This window comes from Rhinopithecus roxellana, chromosome 10 (genome assembly GCF_007565055.1).
Source record: "Rhinopithecus roxellana isolate Shanxi Qingling chromosome 10, ASM756505v1, whole genome shotgun sequence".
NCBI classification, from domain to species: domain Eukaryota; kingdom Metazoa; phylum Chordata; class Mammalia; order Primates; family Cercopithecidae; genus Rhinopithecus; species Rhinopithecus roxellana.
The window spans coordinates 82,684,458-82,703,926 of record NC_044558.1 but is presented as its reverse complement, the minus strand read 5'-3'; the positions used below and the strand labels follow the sequence as shown (position 1 = coordinate 82,703,926).

The 19,469-nt window shown below is 45.5% G+C and overlaps 1 protein-coding gene and 1 pseudogene across 1 annotated transcript in view; one reads left to right on the top strand and one right to left on the bottom strand.

The window, feature by feature from the left end:
* VPS37B (VPS37B subunit of ESCRT-I) overlaps positions 1–18,291 on the bottom strand; it is a 33,531-nt gene extending 15,240 nt beyond the window's left edge. Inside the window, exon 1 of the mRNA XM_010368371.2 lies at positions 18,078–18,291. Coding sequence (XP_010366673.1) covers positions 18,078–18,188 — 111 coding nt within the window. The 5' untranslated portion in view covers positions 18,189–18,291. The remainder of the gene's footprint in view (positions 1–18,077) is intronic.
* LOC115900240 lies at positions 16,224–16,301 on the top strand (annotated as a pseudogene).
* Positions 18,292–19,469: the final 1,178 nt, after the last annotated feature.

Genomic DNA, 19,469 nt, shown 5'->3' with positions numbered 1-19,469 from the left:
GAGGATCAAGGGTAGGAGAAAGATGAAAAGGGACAGCGGGGATGGGGAGTGCTCCCCAGGTTGCCTCGGCTGAGGAGGGGCTGCAGCTGGGCCAGGTCCTCCAGCCCTCCCTTCATCCAAGGCAGCCCTCTCCCCTGCCCCTCCCTCAGGCCTGGAAGTGAGAAGTGCATGGCTGTTGCTAATCCTGCATCAGGCATTGGGGGTCTCCACGCTGCCCTCTCCTTGTAAAGAATCCCTTTATTCAGCTCCTCGCCAATCCCTAATGCTGACTGTGCCATGTCTTGCCAGAAGCCTGATTGAAATAGCCAGAACAGTTTACCCCATGACACAAAATGACACTTGAGCTCACATCCACTCTTTTAATGGTGACCATAAAGCCCCTTAAGAGCAGAATCACGTCTTAATCATTCCCCTGTGCCCAGAACCTAGCACAGTACCCAGGCTAACACAGGCACATAGCTAAATACTTGCTTGGCTGGGTGCGGTGACTCACACCTATAATCCTACCACTTTGAGAGCCTGGGGCGGGGAGATCACTTGAAGTCAGGCATTGGAGACCAGCCTGGCCAACACAGTGAAACACCGTTTCTACTAAAACTACAAAAATTAGCCAAGCATGGTGGTGTGCACCTGTAGTCCTAGCTACTTGGGAGGCTGAGGCAGGCAGGAAAATCACTTGAACCCAGGAGGCAGAGGCTACAATGAGCCGAAATCATGCCGATGCACTCCAAAATAAAAACTTGCTCAATTTCAAACATAAGAATCTTCATATTGGGGCCTCAGGCCACTATCTGTCAGTCATTGTGAAAACCCTGCTAAAGCTTTTTTGAAGATTAGCCTTTTTGAATGTTTAAATTCGTAAACAGTAACATCATGGGTTGATACAACTAGCTATAAACTGGGAAACTACTTGCACTCCTAGCTTACGCCAGCAGTGGTAACAGTATGGCAGTGAAATGGAAAGGGGAAAAATGAAGATGGCACTGATGGCTGGAAAGCGAAGCTACCCATTAACTGTGGTGAAACGTGAGACACACAACACACACAGAGACACAGACACAAGCGGCTATGTGCGACGCTCCTCTTCAGCTGAAATTCAGCCCTCTCCCACTTAGCTAGCATATCAGAACGTTACAGTAACATTACTGTCATGAGAGCCTCGAAGCCACTATATTTACACATGTGTAATTTACACACGGGTGCAGTAGCTCATGCCTGTTATCCTAGCACTAAGGAAGGGAGAGGCAGGAGGACTGCCTGAGCCCAGGAGATCAAGACCAGCCAAGGCAACAGAGTGAGGCACCATTCTTTCTGCACAGGAAAAAAAAAAAAAGACACACACACACACACACACTCTAATCCCAAGCTTCCATATCTACAGCTCATCAGGGCCACAGCAACATGCCCCAGCACAGTGGTTGGCCCATTTGTCCGTCCGTTCATTCATACAAGAAATACTTGGGAAGCACCTCTGTGTGCCAGGCTCAGGGGAGACACCATCACAGGGAGTCTGGCTCAGAGTCTCAGTCAAGCCCATCCTCCCACATAAGGCACGGAGCATTGCGCACTGCCCAACTCCAGAGGGTGCCATTCACTTTGTACTGCAGCAATGCATACCCGCACAGACTGCATCTGCTCTTCCAATAAAAGGCTCAAAAGAGAAAAAGGGGAAAAATGAAAACAGATGTGATTTTAACGATTTAAGTAAGACAAGTTACTGGTGCTGATCTGAAAACTTTGCTCTTGTCAGCATCTTCCACATTTCAACAAAATTTGCTGATATTTGTTAAGCATGGCTAGCATGTGCCACCTTCTCTTAGTTCCACTCTCTCCATTGTATCCTCTGTGACAGACAAATTTGTCCTCATTTTACTCAAGAGACAGGAAATATAATCTTAGGAAGGTTAAATGAGCTGTCAAAGTTACAACTGCTAGCAACACCCTCCAGAACTGGGATCTTACACTGTGCAGTGGCTCACGCCTGTAGCCCCAGTTACTTGGGAGGCTGAAGCAGGAAGATCACTTGAGCCTAGGAGTTTGAGGCCAGTCTAGGCAACATAGTGAGACCCTATCTCTAAAAATAAATTATGCTGGGTATGGTGGCTCATGCCTATAATCCCAGCACTCTGGGAGGCCCAGGCAGGTGGATTGTTTCAGCCCAGGAGTTGGTTGGAGAACAGCCTGGGCAACAGAGTGAGACCCCATCTCTACAAAAAATAAAAAATGAGCCAGGCGTGGCAGCACGCACCTGTGGTCCCAACTACTGGGGAGGCTGAGGAAGGAGGATTGCTTAAGCCAGGCAGGGCAAGACTGCAATGAGCCATAACCGCACCACTGCACTCCAGCAGAGGGTCAAATGGAAACTTACTAATTTACTATTTCTCTATTTTCAAGTTATAACAACAATCATCTAAGGTTCATTCCTATTTATGTCTTTTTAAAAAACCCTTTTATTAAAGATACTTTCAAAAAAGTAAAGGTATGGCCGGGCGCGGTGGCTCAAGCCTGTAATCCCAGCACTTTGGGGGGCCGAGACGGGCGGATCACGAGGTCAGGAGATCGAGACCATCCTGGCTAACACGGTGAAACCCCGTCTCTACTAAAAAATACAAATAGCTGGGCGAGGTGGCGGGCGCCTGTAGTCCCAGCTACTCGGGAGACTGAGGCAGGAGAATGGCGTAAACCCGGGAGGCGGAGCTTGCAGTGAGCTGAGATCCGGCCACTGCACTCCAGCCTGGGCGACAGAGCCAGACTCCGTCTCAAAAAAAAAAAAAAAAAAAAAAAGTAAAGGTAGAGAGATGAGTATGATGAAACAATGTATAACCATCTCCTAGGTTCAACAATTAGCAACATTTGCCAATCTTACTTCATCTATACTCCTGCTTTTTTGAAAGTAGTTTAAAGCAGACTTCAAGCAACATCATCCTTCACACTTAAAAATTTTATATTTCTAACAGGTAAGAACTTTTTAACCCTAGCTACAATGCCATAATCACATTTAGCAAAATTAACAATAATCTTTTAATATCCTCTGCATGTGTTGGCTCAATTTCTTCTATAAAAGGCTTTTTGCCTCATCTATTTGACTATGTGAAATACAGTTTATTACAGGAAAAGCAGCATAAATGCTTTTTTTTTTTTTCCTTTTAAACTAACTTTTGGAAGACTGACTTCATACCTGAGCAACCTCCAAAAATGACCAATAAGCTTTTTGGGAGTATCATTACGAAGTAACGAATTTTTTGTCTCCGATAAAAGGCTGTTCTGGGACACCACTGCTGTCCTGCTCTCCAGTAAAATATGTCTAAGACCCATCCGGTACATTTGCTGCCCCCAAGCTGAGCTGGCCCCTCTCAAAGGAATACTAGTTCCTTTTGGTGTGAAATTTGATTTTGATCTTTTCCTCTCCAGATAAAATTAAATTCAAAGTTATCTATAACACAAAGAAAAGGAGTAAAACAAATCTTAGCTTTTGTACTATTCTACTGCTAGAAATATTCTCAAATTGCATTAAGACCTTAAATGCGGCCGGGCGCGGTGGCTCAAGCCTGTAATCCCAGCACTTTGGGAGGCCGAGACGGGTGGATCACGAGGTCAGGAGATCGAGACCATCCTGGCTAACACGGTGAAACCCCGTCTCTACTAAAAATACAAAAACTAGCCGGGCGAGGTGGCAGGCGCCTGTAGTCCCAGCTACTCGGGAGGCTGAGGCAGGAGAATGGCGTAAACCCGGGAGGCGGAGCTTGCAGTGAGCTGAGATCTGGCCACTGTACTCCAGTCCGGGCGACAGAGCGAGACTCCGCCTCAAAAAAAAAAAAAAAAAAAAAAAAAAAAAAAGACCTTAAATGCAGCAGGCTTATGGGTTAGGTTTGAAAAAGAAAGGCTGCCATATATTCAGCTAGGTTAACTGCATCTCTTTTCATTTCACTATATTTGATTTATCGTACCAACTAATTTCAAGGTAAATTTCACCAAAGTAACATGCAATTTGAGTTTGGGCTTTACATTAAAGACTAGGTTACTTAAAAGCCCAAATTCACCTTCATTCAGTAGAAAGATATTCCCAATGACAAACTAATTTCACCAGTCTCCACCTGAACTCCGGCCTTCGGGTGAACCCTGTAATCCAAGCCTACGGTGTCCCACAGATGTGCTGTAAACACATTAATGTGGCTTAATTCAATTCAAATCTTCAGTTTTACTGAAAAAAACAGTTGCAGAGTTGGACTATTTAACATGTTGACAAAATTTAAAGATCTGAAAATACAGAAATAAAGTTAAAGAATCGGAGAACATTATGAAACAGTCCTAAAATATGACAATCCTGGGGGCTGTGTGAAACCATCTCCAAGGCTACAGCCCACTCAGGAAGGAAACTTACCAGCTGCTTATCGAATGTTCCACCAAACAACGCACTCAACACACAGAACCTCTAACTTCCAACTATTAGATTGATAAAGATAGCTATTTTTATCAGAGACATCAAAATCCTTCTTGAAAGAAAACTTGCTTCCCTCAAAAACGAGCAGACAGTGGCATCTAGACTCAAACGATCCCCTCCATATGTAGCCAACGTGAGTCTACAAATTGGTATGTCTAAGTGCAGCTAACCACAGAAACACAAAAAGCTAGGCTCAAAAATAAATGGACTATTCCTAGGGAAGATGGAAAGTGACACACTTGACAGTTTCTAGGGCTGGCAGGCACAACTTACCAGGGATGGGTTTGGTTTTTCCTAGAAGACATTTTTTTTTTTCTTTTTGAGACAGAGTCTCACTCCTGTCACTAGGCTGGAGTGCAGTGGCACGATCTCAGCTCACCACAACCTCTGCCTCCCAGGTTCAACCAGCCTCAGCCTCCGGAGTAACTGGAACTACAGGCGTGCGCCACAATACCCAGCTGATTTTTGTATTTTTAGTAGAGATGGGGTTTCACCATGTTGGCCAGGATAGTCTCAATCTCTTGACCTCGTGATCCGCCCGCCTTGGCCTCCCCAAAGTGCTGGGATTACAGACGTGAGCCACAGCGCCCGGCCAGAAGACTTATTTTCTAAGACCCAGAGGAAAAACAAGCTCTCCCTTCTTCTTGGACTTATTATGTGGATAATGGTGTCAGTAATAAATAAATATAGTAACAGGTGTGAATGGTTCTGGTAACTGGCACATGTTATAAAATGTCCTAACTGGCTTTAGAATAACTGGAGACCTTGGATGGAGGAGGGCAGGAGTGAGGATCAGAAGACAAGATGGGACACCCACACGGATCACAAAGTTAACTGCCTTTGTCCCTTGGCCCTATCCTAGACCTTCTGAACTAGAATCTCAGCAGTAATGGCCAGGAAATGCACAGCGGGGCCCTCCACTCCACGTCATCAGAACCAGTTAGGGCCTGTAACTGAGCAGTTTGGTTAAAGCACACACTAAACATTTTAAAGATCTATTGTCAATGTTTTATTTAAGGTAAAGGTCTTTTCTTAAGAGAATGGGTCCACTAGTTCAAGTTCCAAAAGTTCTTTTTCAAATAGACCAGGTCTTTTCATGTGGGGTGAGAACTGGACACTGGATAAGCAATCAGAGGGCAGAATCCTTTGGGAATTCTTCCACTTTCCCCCTATCTAGCCCACAACTAATGCACCACCAAGTTTTCTTTCAAGAGAATCAATTCATATCAATGCTTTCCAAAGCACTCAGTTGACAGTTTTTGTAGAAATAACTTTCTCCTTGCACTCATGGTTCATCAGTTGCCCGAGGATTTAATGAAATCACAGAATTACTATAAGAAAACCAGAATGAACACATCTGGGAGTGAACACATTTGACCCTGTGTAAGTATGAGATTCCAGTGTCGGAGCAGAAACATCCAGACACCTAGTCATGACCACATGACCATGAGGGGTGTCAGTTAATAGCTTCTACTCCCCTCCCATTCCAAAAAAAAGCAGCTTATGGAAGACAGAATTCCTAAATTCTGATTTTCTTATTAATAGTTTCTGGCCAGGACCAACGACCAAAGCATTCATTTGTTTAGGAAGAGCTTAGGGTTGGTTTGTTTGGTTTGTTTTTTTCCCCCTCATCTCTTATATCCTTTTTACCACGATTTCTGGAAATTCATGTCTAAGAATTCTTCGGACTAGTCTTTACACAGGTGCAAATAAGAAAGTGCCTATCCAGGTGGACCCTGGATTTACGTTTATTAAGACTGTATCTTTTGACAATTTTGTTTTTACATTTAAAATACATCATGACATGAACTTTCCAACACCTGACCTGGAATTTGGTTCAACAGATAAAATTTAACTCTCACATGACTCCAATTACTCATCTTCTATTCTGTTTAAATGAGAAAATGCTATTCTAATAATGAAATTTTGTTTTCAGTCTGTGGGTAGGGAAAGGGATTAGTCAAAAGAGAATCTGTTGAGATTACTCCACTGAAATTTCATAATGAAAAACCTATATAATCATATCTCATATAAGGGATCAGATATTTTACCTAAAAACTGCCTAGACACTTAAGACAAAAAAAAAGTTTAAATGTTGATTACTTTAACAGATTTGTTTTAAACACATTTCAAAGATGTTAACTGCATTATAATTTATGACAGCAAAAAAGTGCCTAAATATCCAATAAAGGAATGGTTATATAAATGATATAATCCACATGAAATATCATGTAGTTGTTAAAAATCATGTCATGTAAGAATACTCTCATTTAAAAAATAAGAAAATACCCAGAGTATAACTTTAGGTTAAAGTCAAACAAAAACCTCTACAAAAACTCTTAAAAATCATCCCAAAAGGAAACAACAAAGGAAAAAAACTTAAATGCTTTAACTGTTTATCTCTGGGTAGTGATATGATGTGATTACACTTCTCTATGGACTTCTGTATTTTCCAAATTTTCTATAATAAACATGTAAAAAATATTATTTTTAAAAGTTTGATTAGTTGGGATCAGAAATAAAACATACTATTATACTTCCCTGCCTTATTAAACAGAGTACATGAACTAAGGTAGCTTTCCTTGAGGATCTAGAATTGTCAGGATGAATATCAAGTCACTGTGGTGCTGGCTCTGAGAGAGCAATGCCCTCGGGCTATGGAGGCAGCCGGGTATGCTTCTCCCCTAAATAAGCACCTGCCAAAGTGTGCCCCCAAGGACCCAGTCCTGTGAGCTTTTCTAAGAGCTCTGCAATCGAGTGTGAATGAGAAATACTGTGTAAGCTGCCCCTCTGGAACTTCACCACACACTCTAGCAGAAGAAACAAAATAAAACCCCTCTTGGCCGGTGTGTTGGCTCACGCCTACAATCCCAACACTTGAGAGGCGAAGGTAGAAGGACTGCTTGAGCTCAGGAGTTTGAGACCAGCCTAGGCAACGATAGTAAGACCTCATCTACACCAAAAATCAAAAAAGTTAGCCAGGCATACTGGCAAGCGCCTGTAATCCCAGTTACTCAGGAGACTCATTTGATGGAGGCTGTAGTGAACTATGGTCATGCCACCACACTCTAGCCTGGGCAACAGAGTGAGACCCTGTCTCAAAAAAAACAAAACACAAACCCCTCTTTAATTCCCAAATTTATTTACCATGGAACTCTTTTTAATGTAATTATAATACAATTAACATCCACAAAATTAGAGATCTAAGGGAAACACTGCCCTAGTCAAACAGCCACACAATGTATTCACAGCAACAGCTTCCACTTACTGGGTTCTTTTTCTTGCCAGGCATGGTGTAAAGCAGTTTATACACATTATCTGATTTAATCCCCAGAATAACTCAATAAGGATGGTACTACTAACTCCCATTTTAAAGAGGAGTAAATTGACATTTAGGAAGGTTAAATACTTGCCCCAAAGTTTCCTAGCAACCCAAATCCTGTCTTAACCGCGATGCCTCAACAGTTAACTTTCCAATTTTTGTGCAGCTTTTATGACTTTTGCCTCCTCTTTCTGTCACTTATTTCTTGATGATGTTACTGGCTCTTCTAGTTTTTCCCTAGTCTTAACATTTGCCACTGGTAGATAAACCATATGACTAAGTGAATTATTTGAACTGTGAGCAAAGCAAGACTCAGCAGGCTCTGCTACGAGTCCAGTATGTGTCCTTGAAGTCAGTTATCTCAGCTGCCCAAAGATCATTTTTCTCAACCATCTTTCAGCCTCCTAACTCATATCCCAGCTTTCTAATCTCATCCCCTCAAATCCATCCTTCCCCTGTCTGCCAGATTCATCTACATAAATAGTGAGTGTGACCAACCGCAGCACTCCCTGGCTTAAATCCTCCAACGGCTCCCTGCCTAGAGGATCAAGCCCAAGCTCCTTAACAGGGCTTATGAGGCCATCTGGTCCCTGGCTGCCTCTTGGGCCTCAGCCCCCACTACGCCCTGCCCTGGTCCCTCCAGCAATGCTTGTAATATTCCTGTGCACACACACACACTCTCCCTCTGTCCCAGCTTCTTCCCTAAGTGCCTTTGTTCCTCCCATATGCCTGGGAGCCCTTCTCCCTCATTACCTGGCTAACTCTTAACTCATTCTCTGAATCACAACTTATGAGTCATTCATCTTCTCCAGGAAACACTCCCTGCTGACCCCCCCCTTCCAAAGGCTTACTGGATCTCCCCCCACCAGCATGTTGGCCTCACTACTGGGTTTCACGGGTACCCTGTACACCTGCATGATCCTAAATGATGAAAACTATGTGGTTTACTGGTTTCACATCCCCCAAGTGGCACATCACTGGTGCTCCGCAAAGGCTGGGTACATGAATAAACTTCCTGACCTCAGTCATGGTCACATTAATGAAAACTGCTGTTTGATGGCAAACATTTTAGCCCACTTTTTTTTTTTTTTTTTTTAAGAGACAGGATCTCACTATGTCATCCAGGCTGGTCTCCAACTCGTGGGGCTCAAGAGATCTTCCCACCTCAGCCTTCGGAGAAGCTGGATATACAGGTGTGAGCCACCACACCCAGCGCTGATGACAAACATTAATTAGCACTATGTTCCTCTACTATCCTAGACACTGGGCTGCAGATATAAATATAACCTCGAGGTGCCATTAGTTAACCTTGGATATAATAAAAGGTTTGATTTAAAAGAAGCATTAGCTATAACGCTGTTTGAAATATAACAAATTATTCAAATATCCACTTTTCACATAAACTCTTTGACAAAGTAATGAACAATGTTTCTCACAATTCATGACAAATACTTTGAAAAGCTTTCCCTTGACACACTGTAATGTATTCTAGAGACAACAAAGCTAAGCTAAGTCACCTCTCTACTTTCATTCTTCGCTTGGAAGAAATTCTACAAAGACCCTTCCTCTGCTTTTGTATCACTGGGTAAGACATCATTTCCAATGATGAAATTTGAAAACTCACATAGCTGGGGAAGGAAATAAACCAACGAGAACTCTTGTCTGGGCATGTTCTGAGCGCCAGTGATTACCTACGAGTGGCTTACACGCGGTCTCTAGATCACCTCCCACTGCATACTTGGCATGAATAGCAACATTCTGCTACAAATACTGTAATCGAAGCCAAACAGGCAACAAGGCTGGCCTTCCTCAGCTCAAGAGCACAACCACTCTGCATACAACCGACCGGTGAGGGTCAAACAAGTGCAATCTACTTCTGGGTTCCTCTTCAGGCCAGTCTCTAACAGGATGTTAGGTCATCCAACTTGTTTCTCTCGTTTCTCCAATCCCTTCCATGGCACCTCTTTCCTTCTCCCAGCCCACTAATAGCTCCTAGTGGCCTTTCAAACTTTTATATTCTTCTTGATTTCCACAAGCACTTGGAGGAGAGTGGCTCGAATTTCTATCACCAAGCAGAGCATTCTCCCTGAGCTCCAGAACCACACTCCAACTGCCTGCGGGACAGAGCCCTGCCCATCCCTCATGCTCAGCCTAACCCGGCCTCAATGACTCCATCCTTCCTGCACCCCTACTGCCCCTCCCCTCCCCGCTCACCAGAGCCCCATCTCCTACTCACTTCCACTTGAAGCCCGGTTATTACCACTCACTCAGCAGCACTAACCGGGCACATCCTGGGTGCCAGGCACTGTGCTGAGTGCCAAGGACAAAAAGACAAACATGACAAAATGCAGCACCCAAGCCAGTGGGAGACACAGGGAAGTGACTTATAAAATGTGTGTCAAATGCCACAGGAGAGGTATACAAAGAAGCTAAGGGACCATGTGCTTGTGATTGAGGTGGGAAAAGCACTTCGGAAGGTCAGCAAGAGAAGGGACATGAGAAAGGGAGTCTGGCCAGCTGGTCCGAATACCTCTCCCAGAGCCCTAGCTCAAATCCTAATTTCTTCCTAACCTCCATTTCCGAAGCCAACCTGGTCCTGCCACGTCAAGCCAACTCACGCTCTGCTGCCAGATTAACCTTCCTAAAGATCAGTTTCAGGCCGGGAGTGGTGGCTCTCGCCTGTAATCCCAGCACTTTGGGAGGCCAAGATGGGCGGATCACCTGAGGTCAGGAGTTCTAGACCAGCCTGATAAACGTGGAGAAACCCCGTCTCTATTAAAAATACAAAATGAGCCAGGCGTAGTGGCGCGTGCCTGTAATCCCAGCTACTCGGGAGGCTGAGGCAGGAGAATTGCTTGAACCCGGGAGGCAGAGGTTGCGGTGAGCCGAGATTGCGCCATTGCGCTCCAGCCCGGACAACAAGAGTGAAACTCCGTCTCACAGACACACACAAAAAAAGCAGTTTCACCCGACTGCTTCTCTGCTCCAAAATGGTCACGAAGCTCCCCGTTTCCTCCTAAATTAACCACCACGGGGCGCACACCCTGACACTCTCCCTCACCAGCCCTATTTCTTGTCATTTCTCTACACACAAGTACGTGCCATCTGGCCAAAGTAGACGAGAACTCGCTCGCCGGACAACCCGTCCCTGCTTTCCTGCCTCTGTGCCTGTGTCACTTCCTCCCAAGCCCCCATTTTTGTCCATCAAAGACCTACTTAGAGAAATAACTAATTCACGACAGTGGGCATGGGGAAGAGCACACTGAGGGCAGAGCACGAGGCGGGAGGTTCCACTGGTTGGCAGTGTTTACTTCCTCAGCTGGGTGGCAGGTACACAATGTTCCTTATTCTCTGTGTCCTCTGGTAGATATTAACCTATTTAATAATTTATTTTCTTAATGCTTACCTACCTATCAAAGTCTGTCTCTTGTTTTGTGGGGATGTAAGTTAAAAAACAACAAAAAAAGAAAACAAAGTCTGCCTCTTGCATCAGAAACATAACGCAGCCAGAGAGCTTTTACATCTGAACTTCAATGTCATTTAGAATTCACATCTGGCTTTTTTTTTTTTTTTTTACAGTCTCACTCTGTCACCCAGGCTAAAGTGCAGTGGCATGATCATGGCTCACCACAGCCTCAACCTCCCAGGCTCAGGCAATTCTCCCACCTCAGCCTCTGGAATATCTGGGACTACAGGTGTGTGCCACGATGCCTGGCTAATTTTTTTATTTTTTGGAGAGATGGAGTTTTGCCATATTGCCCAGATTGGTCTCAAACTACTGGGCTTAAGTAATCTTCCCACCTCGGCCTTCCAAAGTGCTAAGATTACATCCACTGCACCCAGCCTGGCCTTTTTCTTATTCTCTTTTTTAAAAAAAAAACTGTGGTAAAATATGCATAAAATTTTCCATCGTAACCATTTTTTTTTTTTTTTTTTGAGACGGAGTCTCGCTCTTTCGCCCGGGCTGGAGTGCAGTGGCCGGATCTCAGCTCACTGCAAGCTCCGCCTCCCGGGTTTACGCCATTCTCCTGCCTCAGCCTCCCGAGTAGCTGGGACTACAGGCGCCCGCCACCTCGCCCGGCTAGTTTTTTGTATTTTTAGTAGAGACGGGGTTTCACCGTGTTAGCCAGGATGGTCTCGATCTCCTGACCTCGTGATCCGCCCGTCTCGGCCTCCCAAAGTGCTGGGATTACAGGCTTGAGCCACCGCGCCCGGCCTCCATCGTAACCATTTTTAAGAGAACAATTGACAGTTCAGCGGCACTGAGTACATTCACATTATTATGCCAACATCACCACCATCCTCCTCTAGAGCACTTCATCTAACTGAAACTCCCTATTCCCTCTTGTATTGTAGACATCTCTGTATTTAGTTTATTCCCAAATTATAACCTAGGGACTATGTCCCACTTGTGTATCTATCCTTTACAATGTCCTGCACATGGAAGTGTGCAATAGCTGTGGAACTGAAATGGAATCTTCCATTTGGGCATCAAGGAGACCATGCCTTTTAGCTAACAATAACTATCTACCAAGTGTTCACTCTGTGCTAAGTACGGTATTAGGCAGCTTACATACTGATTTCATTTAATCTACCCAACAATGCTATGAAAAAGTTATTGTTATTTTCTCCTTAATTTCCAGTGAGGTAACTACAATTAAAAAGACTAAATACTCGTCAAAAGGTCACACTGCTGGTATCAAAAGCCAGTTCTGACTCCGACCACTGTGGGATGCCACCCCCACTGCACTTTTAGCAAATGCACAAGAGCAACTAAATAAATTGATCAAATTTCATCTAAGCTAGTCTACATATTCTGAAAATTGCATCTTAAAAAAAAGGGAGCTGGCCTCTACTGAATGCTTCTTCTGTACCACTTCTGTTGTGACATTTAGCCTTACAAGTACCCTGAAAGGCAGGCATATTATCCTTCCTTTACAGTTGAGGAAACTGAAGCAAGGGTTTAAGTCACTTAAAGAAGGTCACACAACTCAGCTCCGTGCTTTCCATGAAATCTTGATGCTTCACTTACCGATAAACTGGCATACAACTGAACTTCAGTACTATTCCTAGGCACAGTAATTTTTTACTCACGTAAAAGGTCCATGGAAAAGATTTAAACGTAAAAGTTGAAGCCTTTATACGTACATAATGATTATACAACATGGATAAAAAACTCCAGTAGTATTATACTCGGAGTGCAAATCTTAGCTTCTAAAATACAGTCTCACCAGGATTCAGAGTGTTCAGGAGCCGGTCCCTGGATTTAAAGCAAGGTCAATACGTTTCAATGAGCCATTATGATTCATGCAGTAGCTTTCAGCCCCACACACAAATCACACCGGAACACGCCTTAGGGAAACAGCTTCTTCCAGACCAGAGCTCTTTACTTTCTACAAAACAATCTGTCTTTCAGACCCTCAGCATTTTTTCACACGGGCATGGGCATTTTCAAGCCATGGGAACAAAGATCCCCAATTTGAATCGTTAGTGGAATCTTTAGTCAGCAGCAACCAATCAGCACTTCCTCAGAAAGCACAGTGAAGAAGTGATTCAAGAGGTCCGGTTTAGTTGCCTAATCCCGTAAGCGACAGTTCCTTTTAAGGGAGTGCCCTGCAAGTCCAATGGGGTTAATGTGGGCAGATGAAGGCGCATTCCACTGCCATGTAAAAATAACTTTAAATAAAAATAAAATACATGCATATGAAACATCAGCCTGCAGCACAGGCAAGAGCATAAGATCATGCAGGATATACTACATTTAGGGAATTGCATAATGAACAGGAGGAACAGGAAGAGAGAAACTGACACACAAGCCCAGAAAATGAGGACTGTAGCTCCGAAATCATATTCACTACTTAAACTGCACTGAAACTCACAGGCCACAATTACAACAATGTAAGTGAAGCCTAATGAACAGCTGCACTTAAACCTAACAGCCAATGCCTTCAAAACCTAGCCACATTTTCCAGCCGCCACAAAACATCCCCTCAGGCTTAAAGAAGCCTTACTCTACAATTTAAAACACTTCCTTCCGCCAATTAGAAAAAAAAAAGAAAGAAATCCTTCGGTTCAGGTTAAGAGATTCTACTCTGTGAAAGGTCTGTTTTATTTACCATTTCATCCTATACCTACTCAAATACATACTCATTTTGACCACAGAAAGGTGAATGTTTGGATGGGCATGGTGGCTCATGCCTGTAATCCCAGCACTTTGGGAAACCAAGGCAGCAGGATGGTTTAGGGCCAGGAATTCAAGAGGCAACATAACAAGACCCCATCTCTACAAAAAAACAAAAATAAAAAATTAGCTGGTGGCAGTGGGGTGCAGTGGCTCATGTCTGTAATTCTAGCACTATGGGAGGACGAGGTGGGCGGATAACCTGAGGTCAGGAGTTCAAAACCAGCCTGGCCAACATGCTGAAACCCTGTCTCTACTAAAAATACAAAAACTTAGCAGGGAGTGCTGGCGGGAGCCTGTTATCCCAGCTATTCGGGAGGCTGAGGCAGGAGAATCGCTTGAATCCGGGAGGCAGAGGCTGCAGTGAGCTGAGATCACGCCACTGCACTACAGCCTGGGTGACAGAATGAGACTCTGTCTCCAAAATAAATAAATAAATAAATACACCTGGTGTCAGCGTGCATCAGTAGTTCTAGCTACTTGGGAGGCCAAGGCAGGGGGATCGCTTCAGCCTAACAGTTTCTAGCTACAGTAAGTTATGATCTTGCCACTGTACTCCAGCCTGGGGAACAGAGTAAAACTATCTCTTAAAAAAAGTTAATTTTAAAAAAAGGAAAAGGGGCCAGGCATGGTGGTTCACACGTGTAATCCCAGCACTTTGGGAGGCCTAGGCAGATGGGTCACTTGAGGCCAGAAGTTCAAGACCAGCCTGGCCAACATGGTTGAACCCTGTCTCTACTAAAAATACAAAAATTAGCTGGGTGTGATGGCATACACCTGTGAGCCCAGCTATGCAAGAGGCTGAGGCACGAGAATCACTTGAACCCAGAAGGTGGAGGTTATAGTGAGCCAAGATTGCACTACGGCCCTCCAGCTGAGCAAAAGAGCAAGCTCCTTTCACAAAAAAACAAGGAAAAGGTAAATGTTGTTTAGGCTAATTGCAAATCATAATTTACTCAACATTCTTGAAATGGGATCCTAGTAACTTTCAGGATGATCTGGTATTAATGAATGTCAGTCATCTTTCAGAAAGAGAGAACTATTAATACAAGTGATTAATTATTGCAATTACTTTTTATTGAGCCCTACTGATGGGCTGTGTTAAGTATTAACAGGCACTATCTCACCTGATCCTCACACTAACTCTATAAAATAGGTATTACCGTCATCCTTTTCCAACAGATACTCAGGCAGGTGAAGTGACTTGCCTGCAATCACACAGCTGGGAAGCGGCCAAGTCCAGTCTGGAGTGTGTGATTCCAAAGCCAGAATGTTCTTTAACACGCCATCGCAAATGTTCCATTTGGTCAACAGTGGACAGTTCATAAAATATTTTCTTCTATTGTGTCTCACAATCACCCCTAACATAAGCCAATGCATAGCATTACCAGGTGAGTGAAGCTACCATGAACAAAAATTTTGGTTGTTCACATTACACCCATTCCCTGAGAAAGGCACCACACATGACCAGGACAACAGGATTGACAGTGATCCTCCCTAGGTGAGCTAAGATATTTTGGTTTTCAAGTTGCTTCCGTGTTTTAAAAGCACTACACCCAGAAAAGCAAACTACTGCTGAGTAATTTAACGTGAATTATGCAGGCTTATCAAGTGGAGTCACTCAGGCCTCAATACTTCTCTTGGGTATTCGGGTATGAAGGTCACTTTTACTCAAAAAAAAAAAAAAAAAAAAAAAATCCTGCCAGATGAATTTACCTTTCTCTTTAAAAAATGATCTCCAGGTTCTGAGGTAGAGAAAACAGGTGAGGTTGTCCCTAACAGCCTCCAAGTGAACAGAATGAACTTGATTCTTTCCACAATCTTCCCTCCACTAAATGCAATTTATTTCTATTAACGTTCCACCAACAAAGCTACAGTACTCGGCTGGGCGCGGTGGCTCAAGCCTGTAATCCCAGCACTTTGGGAGGCTGAGACGGGCGGATCACGAGGTCAGAAGATCGAGACCATCCTGGCGAACACGGTGAAACCCCCATCTCTACAAAAAAATACAAAAAACTAGCCGGGCGAGGTGGCGGGCGTCTGTAGTCCCAGCTACTCGGGAGGCTGAGGCAGGAGAATGGCGTGAACCCGGGAGGCGGAGCTTGCAGTGAGCTGAGATCCGGCCACTGCACTCCAGCCCGGGCGACAGAGCGAGACTCCGTCTCAAAAAAAAAAAAAAAAAAAAAAAGCTACAGTACTCAGTTCTTACTGCAACGGAATGGTCACATATACCAAAATAACTTGTAGGCAGTGTTACACATTAGAAAAATATACCTATCATCGCTTCTCGGCCTTTTGGCTAAGATCAAGTGTAGAAAAATATACCTATCATTTTATTATTAAACCAGAAAAACCCTGCTGACAATCAACAAAAGGTCTCCCAGCAACTGAAAAGCAGAGAAACTAAGCAAAGATTTTTTTCTTTGGAGACATGAAACTCATTCAGCTAAGAAAGATGGATTTTGTCACTTATTATTCTCCAAAATGGAAGGTGCCACATGGAGACCATAAACGCGGTAAATTGCATCTTGGAGCAACGTTATTATGTGCCAAGTTACAAAGCCCATGAATACAAGGGGTGTATTAATGGAAAGACTGATACCATCTTACTACAGTGGCCTCTCTGTAGCTCCGGACAATGATCTGTTGAGGGTTTTCCAGGGATTTTGAATGTGCAACCTCCATACAAGCTCTCTTTTAAGGGGGCTGGCTTGGTGAACAATCCCTCTTCGGAAAGAAAGCCAAAAGCCCCCACACCGGCTCCTGGGTGAGAGGCTCAGCACGGTAGGTGTGGGAAGGCTCAGACTTCAGAGACAAAAAGGAGTGGTAGGTAGGCCAGGAAGAGCTGGGATTAGCCTGGGCCCACCTGCCTGGAGGAGAACCAGACCCATAAGATCAGACTTTCCGAGAATGAGTCCAAATTGGTTGAGAGAAAGGGAGCACACACTGCAAATCTGCAAGGATGAAGTCAGCTACCCCAGAGCAAGCCACACCTCAAGGTATGAAGGAAGATAACCAGAAACAGGAGCTGGCACATGCCTTCCAGGGGCTGGGCAGGGTTTGACTCTCAGAGGTGAGGGTTGGCAGCCAGCCCCAAACCCCCATTTTATCTTCTTCCTGAAACAGCTCCAGGAACCTTTCTTAGTCTCAGACACAGTGGGACACAGTGGTACAAAGCCAGCCACAAAAAATTTCCCACCTTCCCTTCCTCGGTGGAGGGGGCAACCCTTAAAGAAAAATGTATCCTGTCGCCACCCTTAGGCCCATCCACGAACCCCCATAAGTCTGCTGGGGCCACTTCAAAAGAAGTCGGACTCCAGGGGCACTCTTGGGACCCCTTAGATACATGGAACCTTCAAACCTTACCCTGGCTATGGTATGACCATGGACTCCTGCCTCCAAACCCTGGGGACCCTCGCCCAACCCTTAAAGCCCCTCAGAACCACCTCCCAGACTCAGCTACAGACCCTCGGCCACCCGAACCCATCTTGGAACCCTCAATCCTCTCCTAAGAGTCCTATTTGGCTAGTCAGTCCCCCAAAACCTACTCTGATCCCCTATAGCTGCCTCAGTCCCCCTAGATGCCCCCAACCTTTTCTCTCAAAGGAAACCCCCCAACCTCTACCAGATCTAGCTATTGGTTCCCCTCAGTCACCCCCAATCCTCGCCTCCGACTCAGCCCCTATTACTCTCCCCTCCTCCTGCCAAACCAATCTCAGATCCCAATTCCGTCCTCTCCCGCCTAGACCCAACAATAGCACTCTAGTCCCCAAATTCCCATTCCAGGCTCCCTAATCTCCATTTCAGACCCAGCCTTAAGTCCTCAGCCCCGCAAAATCTTGTCTCAGGACTCCCAATCGGCTCCCCAAGCCCCTTCTCAGGACCCTTTTTCCCGCCTCCGCCCTAGTCTCGGTCCCCTCAGTCCCTCAAACCCCCTCTCAGGCCCCCTATTCCTGCCTAAGCACCAGTCGCGGTTCCCTGGCTCCCGAACCCCTCCCCAAGCGCCCCCATTTCTAACCCAGTCCCTCAACACCACCGGAGGCGCCGCGGTCGCCTCCGCCTCCGGCCACCGCTCGAGGAGCGAACCCCGCTCGAGGCCCCACAGCCACCGCCTTAAGCTCAGCACGGCTCACCTCCTCCATCTTCTGCACCATCTCCGTCAGCTGGCCCTCGTCCTCCAGCAGCTCGTTGAGCTGCACCAGCGACAGCCCGGCGAACCGAGCTTCGCTCCCAGCGCCCGCCATCCCCGCGTCTCGGCGGTCGCCGCCACCCCTCCGGTCACCAGGCTCCGCCGACCGGAAGCGCCGCCCTCAAGGGCCGCCCCCCCCCGCGGGGGGGGCACGTGACGCCAGCCCTGGGTCGTGACGTCATCATTGGGCGGGCGGACGTGACGTAAGTGTCGCGGCTCGCGTGAAGTGGAATGTATCAGGGACAGTAGGAACTTCTAAAGGGAGAGGAAGGGCCCTAGGATTGGGCTGTGACTTGTGAGCGCATTAATGACGTCACTGCGACGCAGGAGAGTGCGCCATGAGGTCATAAGAGCCTTTTTCCTCCAGGAAGAGAGATACTGTGATCCAGGGAAAACATGCAGTGGGAAGGAAGTTGCTGCAGCCTGTGAGCCCAGCCCGATGCAGGGAACCCAAAAGACGGAGACTTCATGGGGAAACAACTTTAAGTGTCACTGGTTCCTTGGAATTGTGGAGCTGCCACGTCATTCATTTAACAAATATGTTTCGAGACCTACTCTGTACTGAGCATTGAGTATACAGTTCTGAATAAAGCAAAATGGACCCCTGCTTAAATGGAACTAACAGAATGAAAGAGGAGGGAAACAAAACAAATAAGGAAAACAATTAGGAGATCACAAATAAGGGAATGTACACTGAAATAAGAGAATAAGAAGACCTTTAGGGTAGTAAGAGATGGCACTTGCAGAGAAGGTGACGTCTAAGGAAATGTGAAGGATGAGAAGGGAGGAACCAGCCACCATTCCTGTAGGAAGCTCAAGGCAGCAAAACCAGCACGTGCAAAGGCCCTGAGACAGGACTAGCTTGGTGCATTCAGGAATGGACAGAAGGCCAGTAAGGCTGGAGCATGTGAGCAAGAACCCATTGAGTGGCCCTTTGCATCACCTCAGAGGAAGGTGCCCAGACATCCAGGTGGGCCAACCTGTGCTCTTTCAGAAACAACACGATTTAGGGTGCAGTAGCTCTCAGTCTCCCAGTTATCAGGAAGCCTCTTAAGATCCAATCTGTCACAGTTCTAACTGGAAGAAACCTAAGGCTGAAGTGAACCATGACAGCCCCTAATTTTACACATAAGAAACTGAAGCCCTGGGAGGGAGAAGTTTTTTGGGCTTTTGCTTTGTTTCTGAAAATCAAGTAATTGGCAGGTCTCCTGGCTCCCAGTCTGGCATCCACCACGCTGGCATCATAACACACTGACCTCGTCGCATAACTCAGCCCTGAACACAGTCGAGGCATTCAGCAAATGCTTATCGGCAGACTTAGGGGCTTTGTGTATGA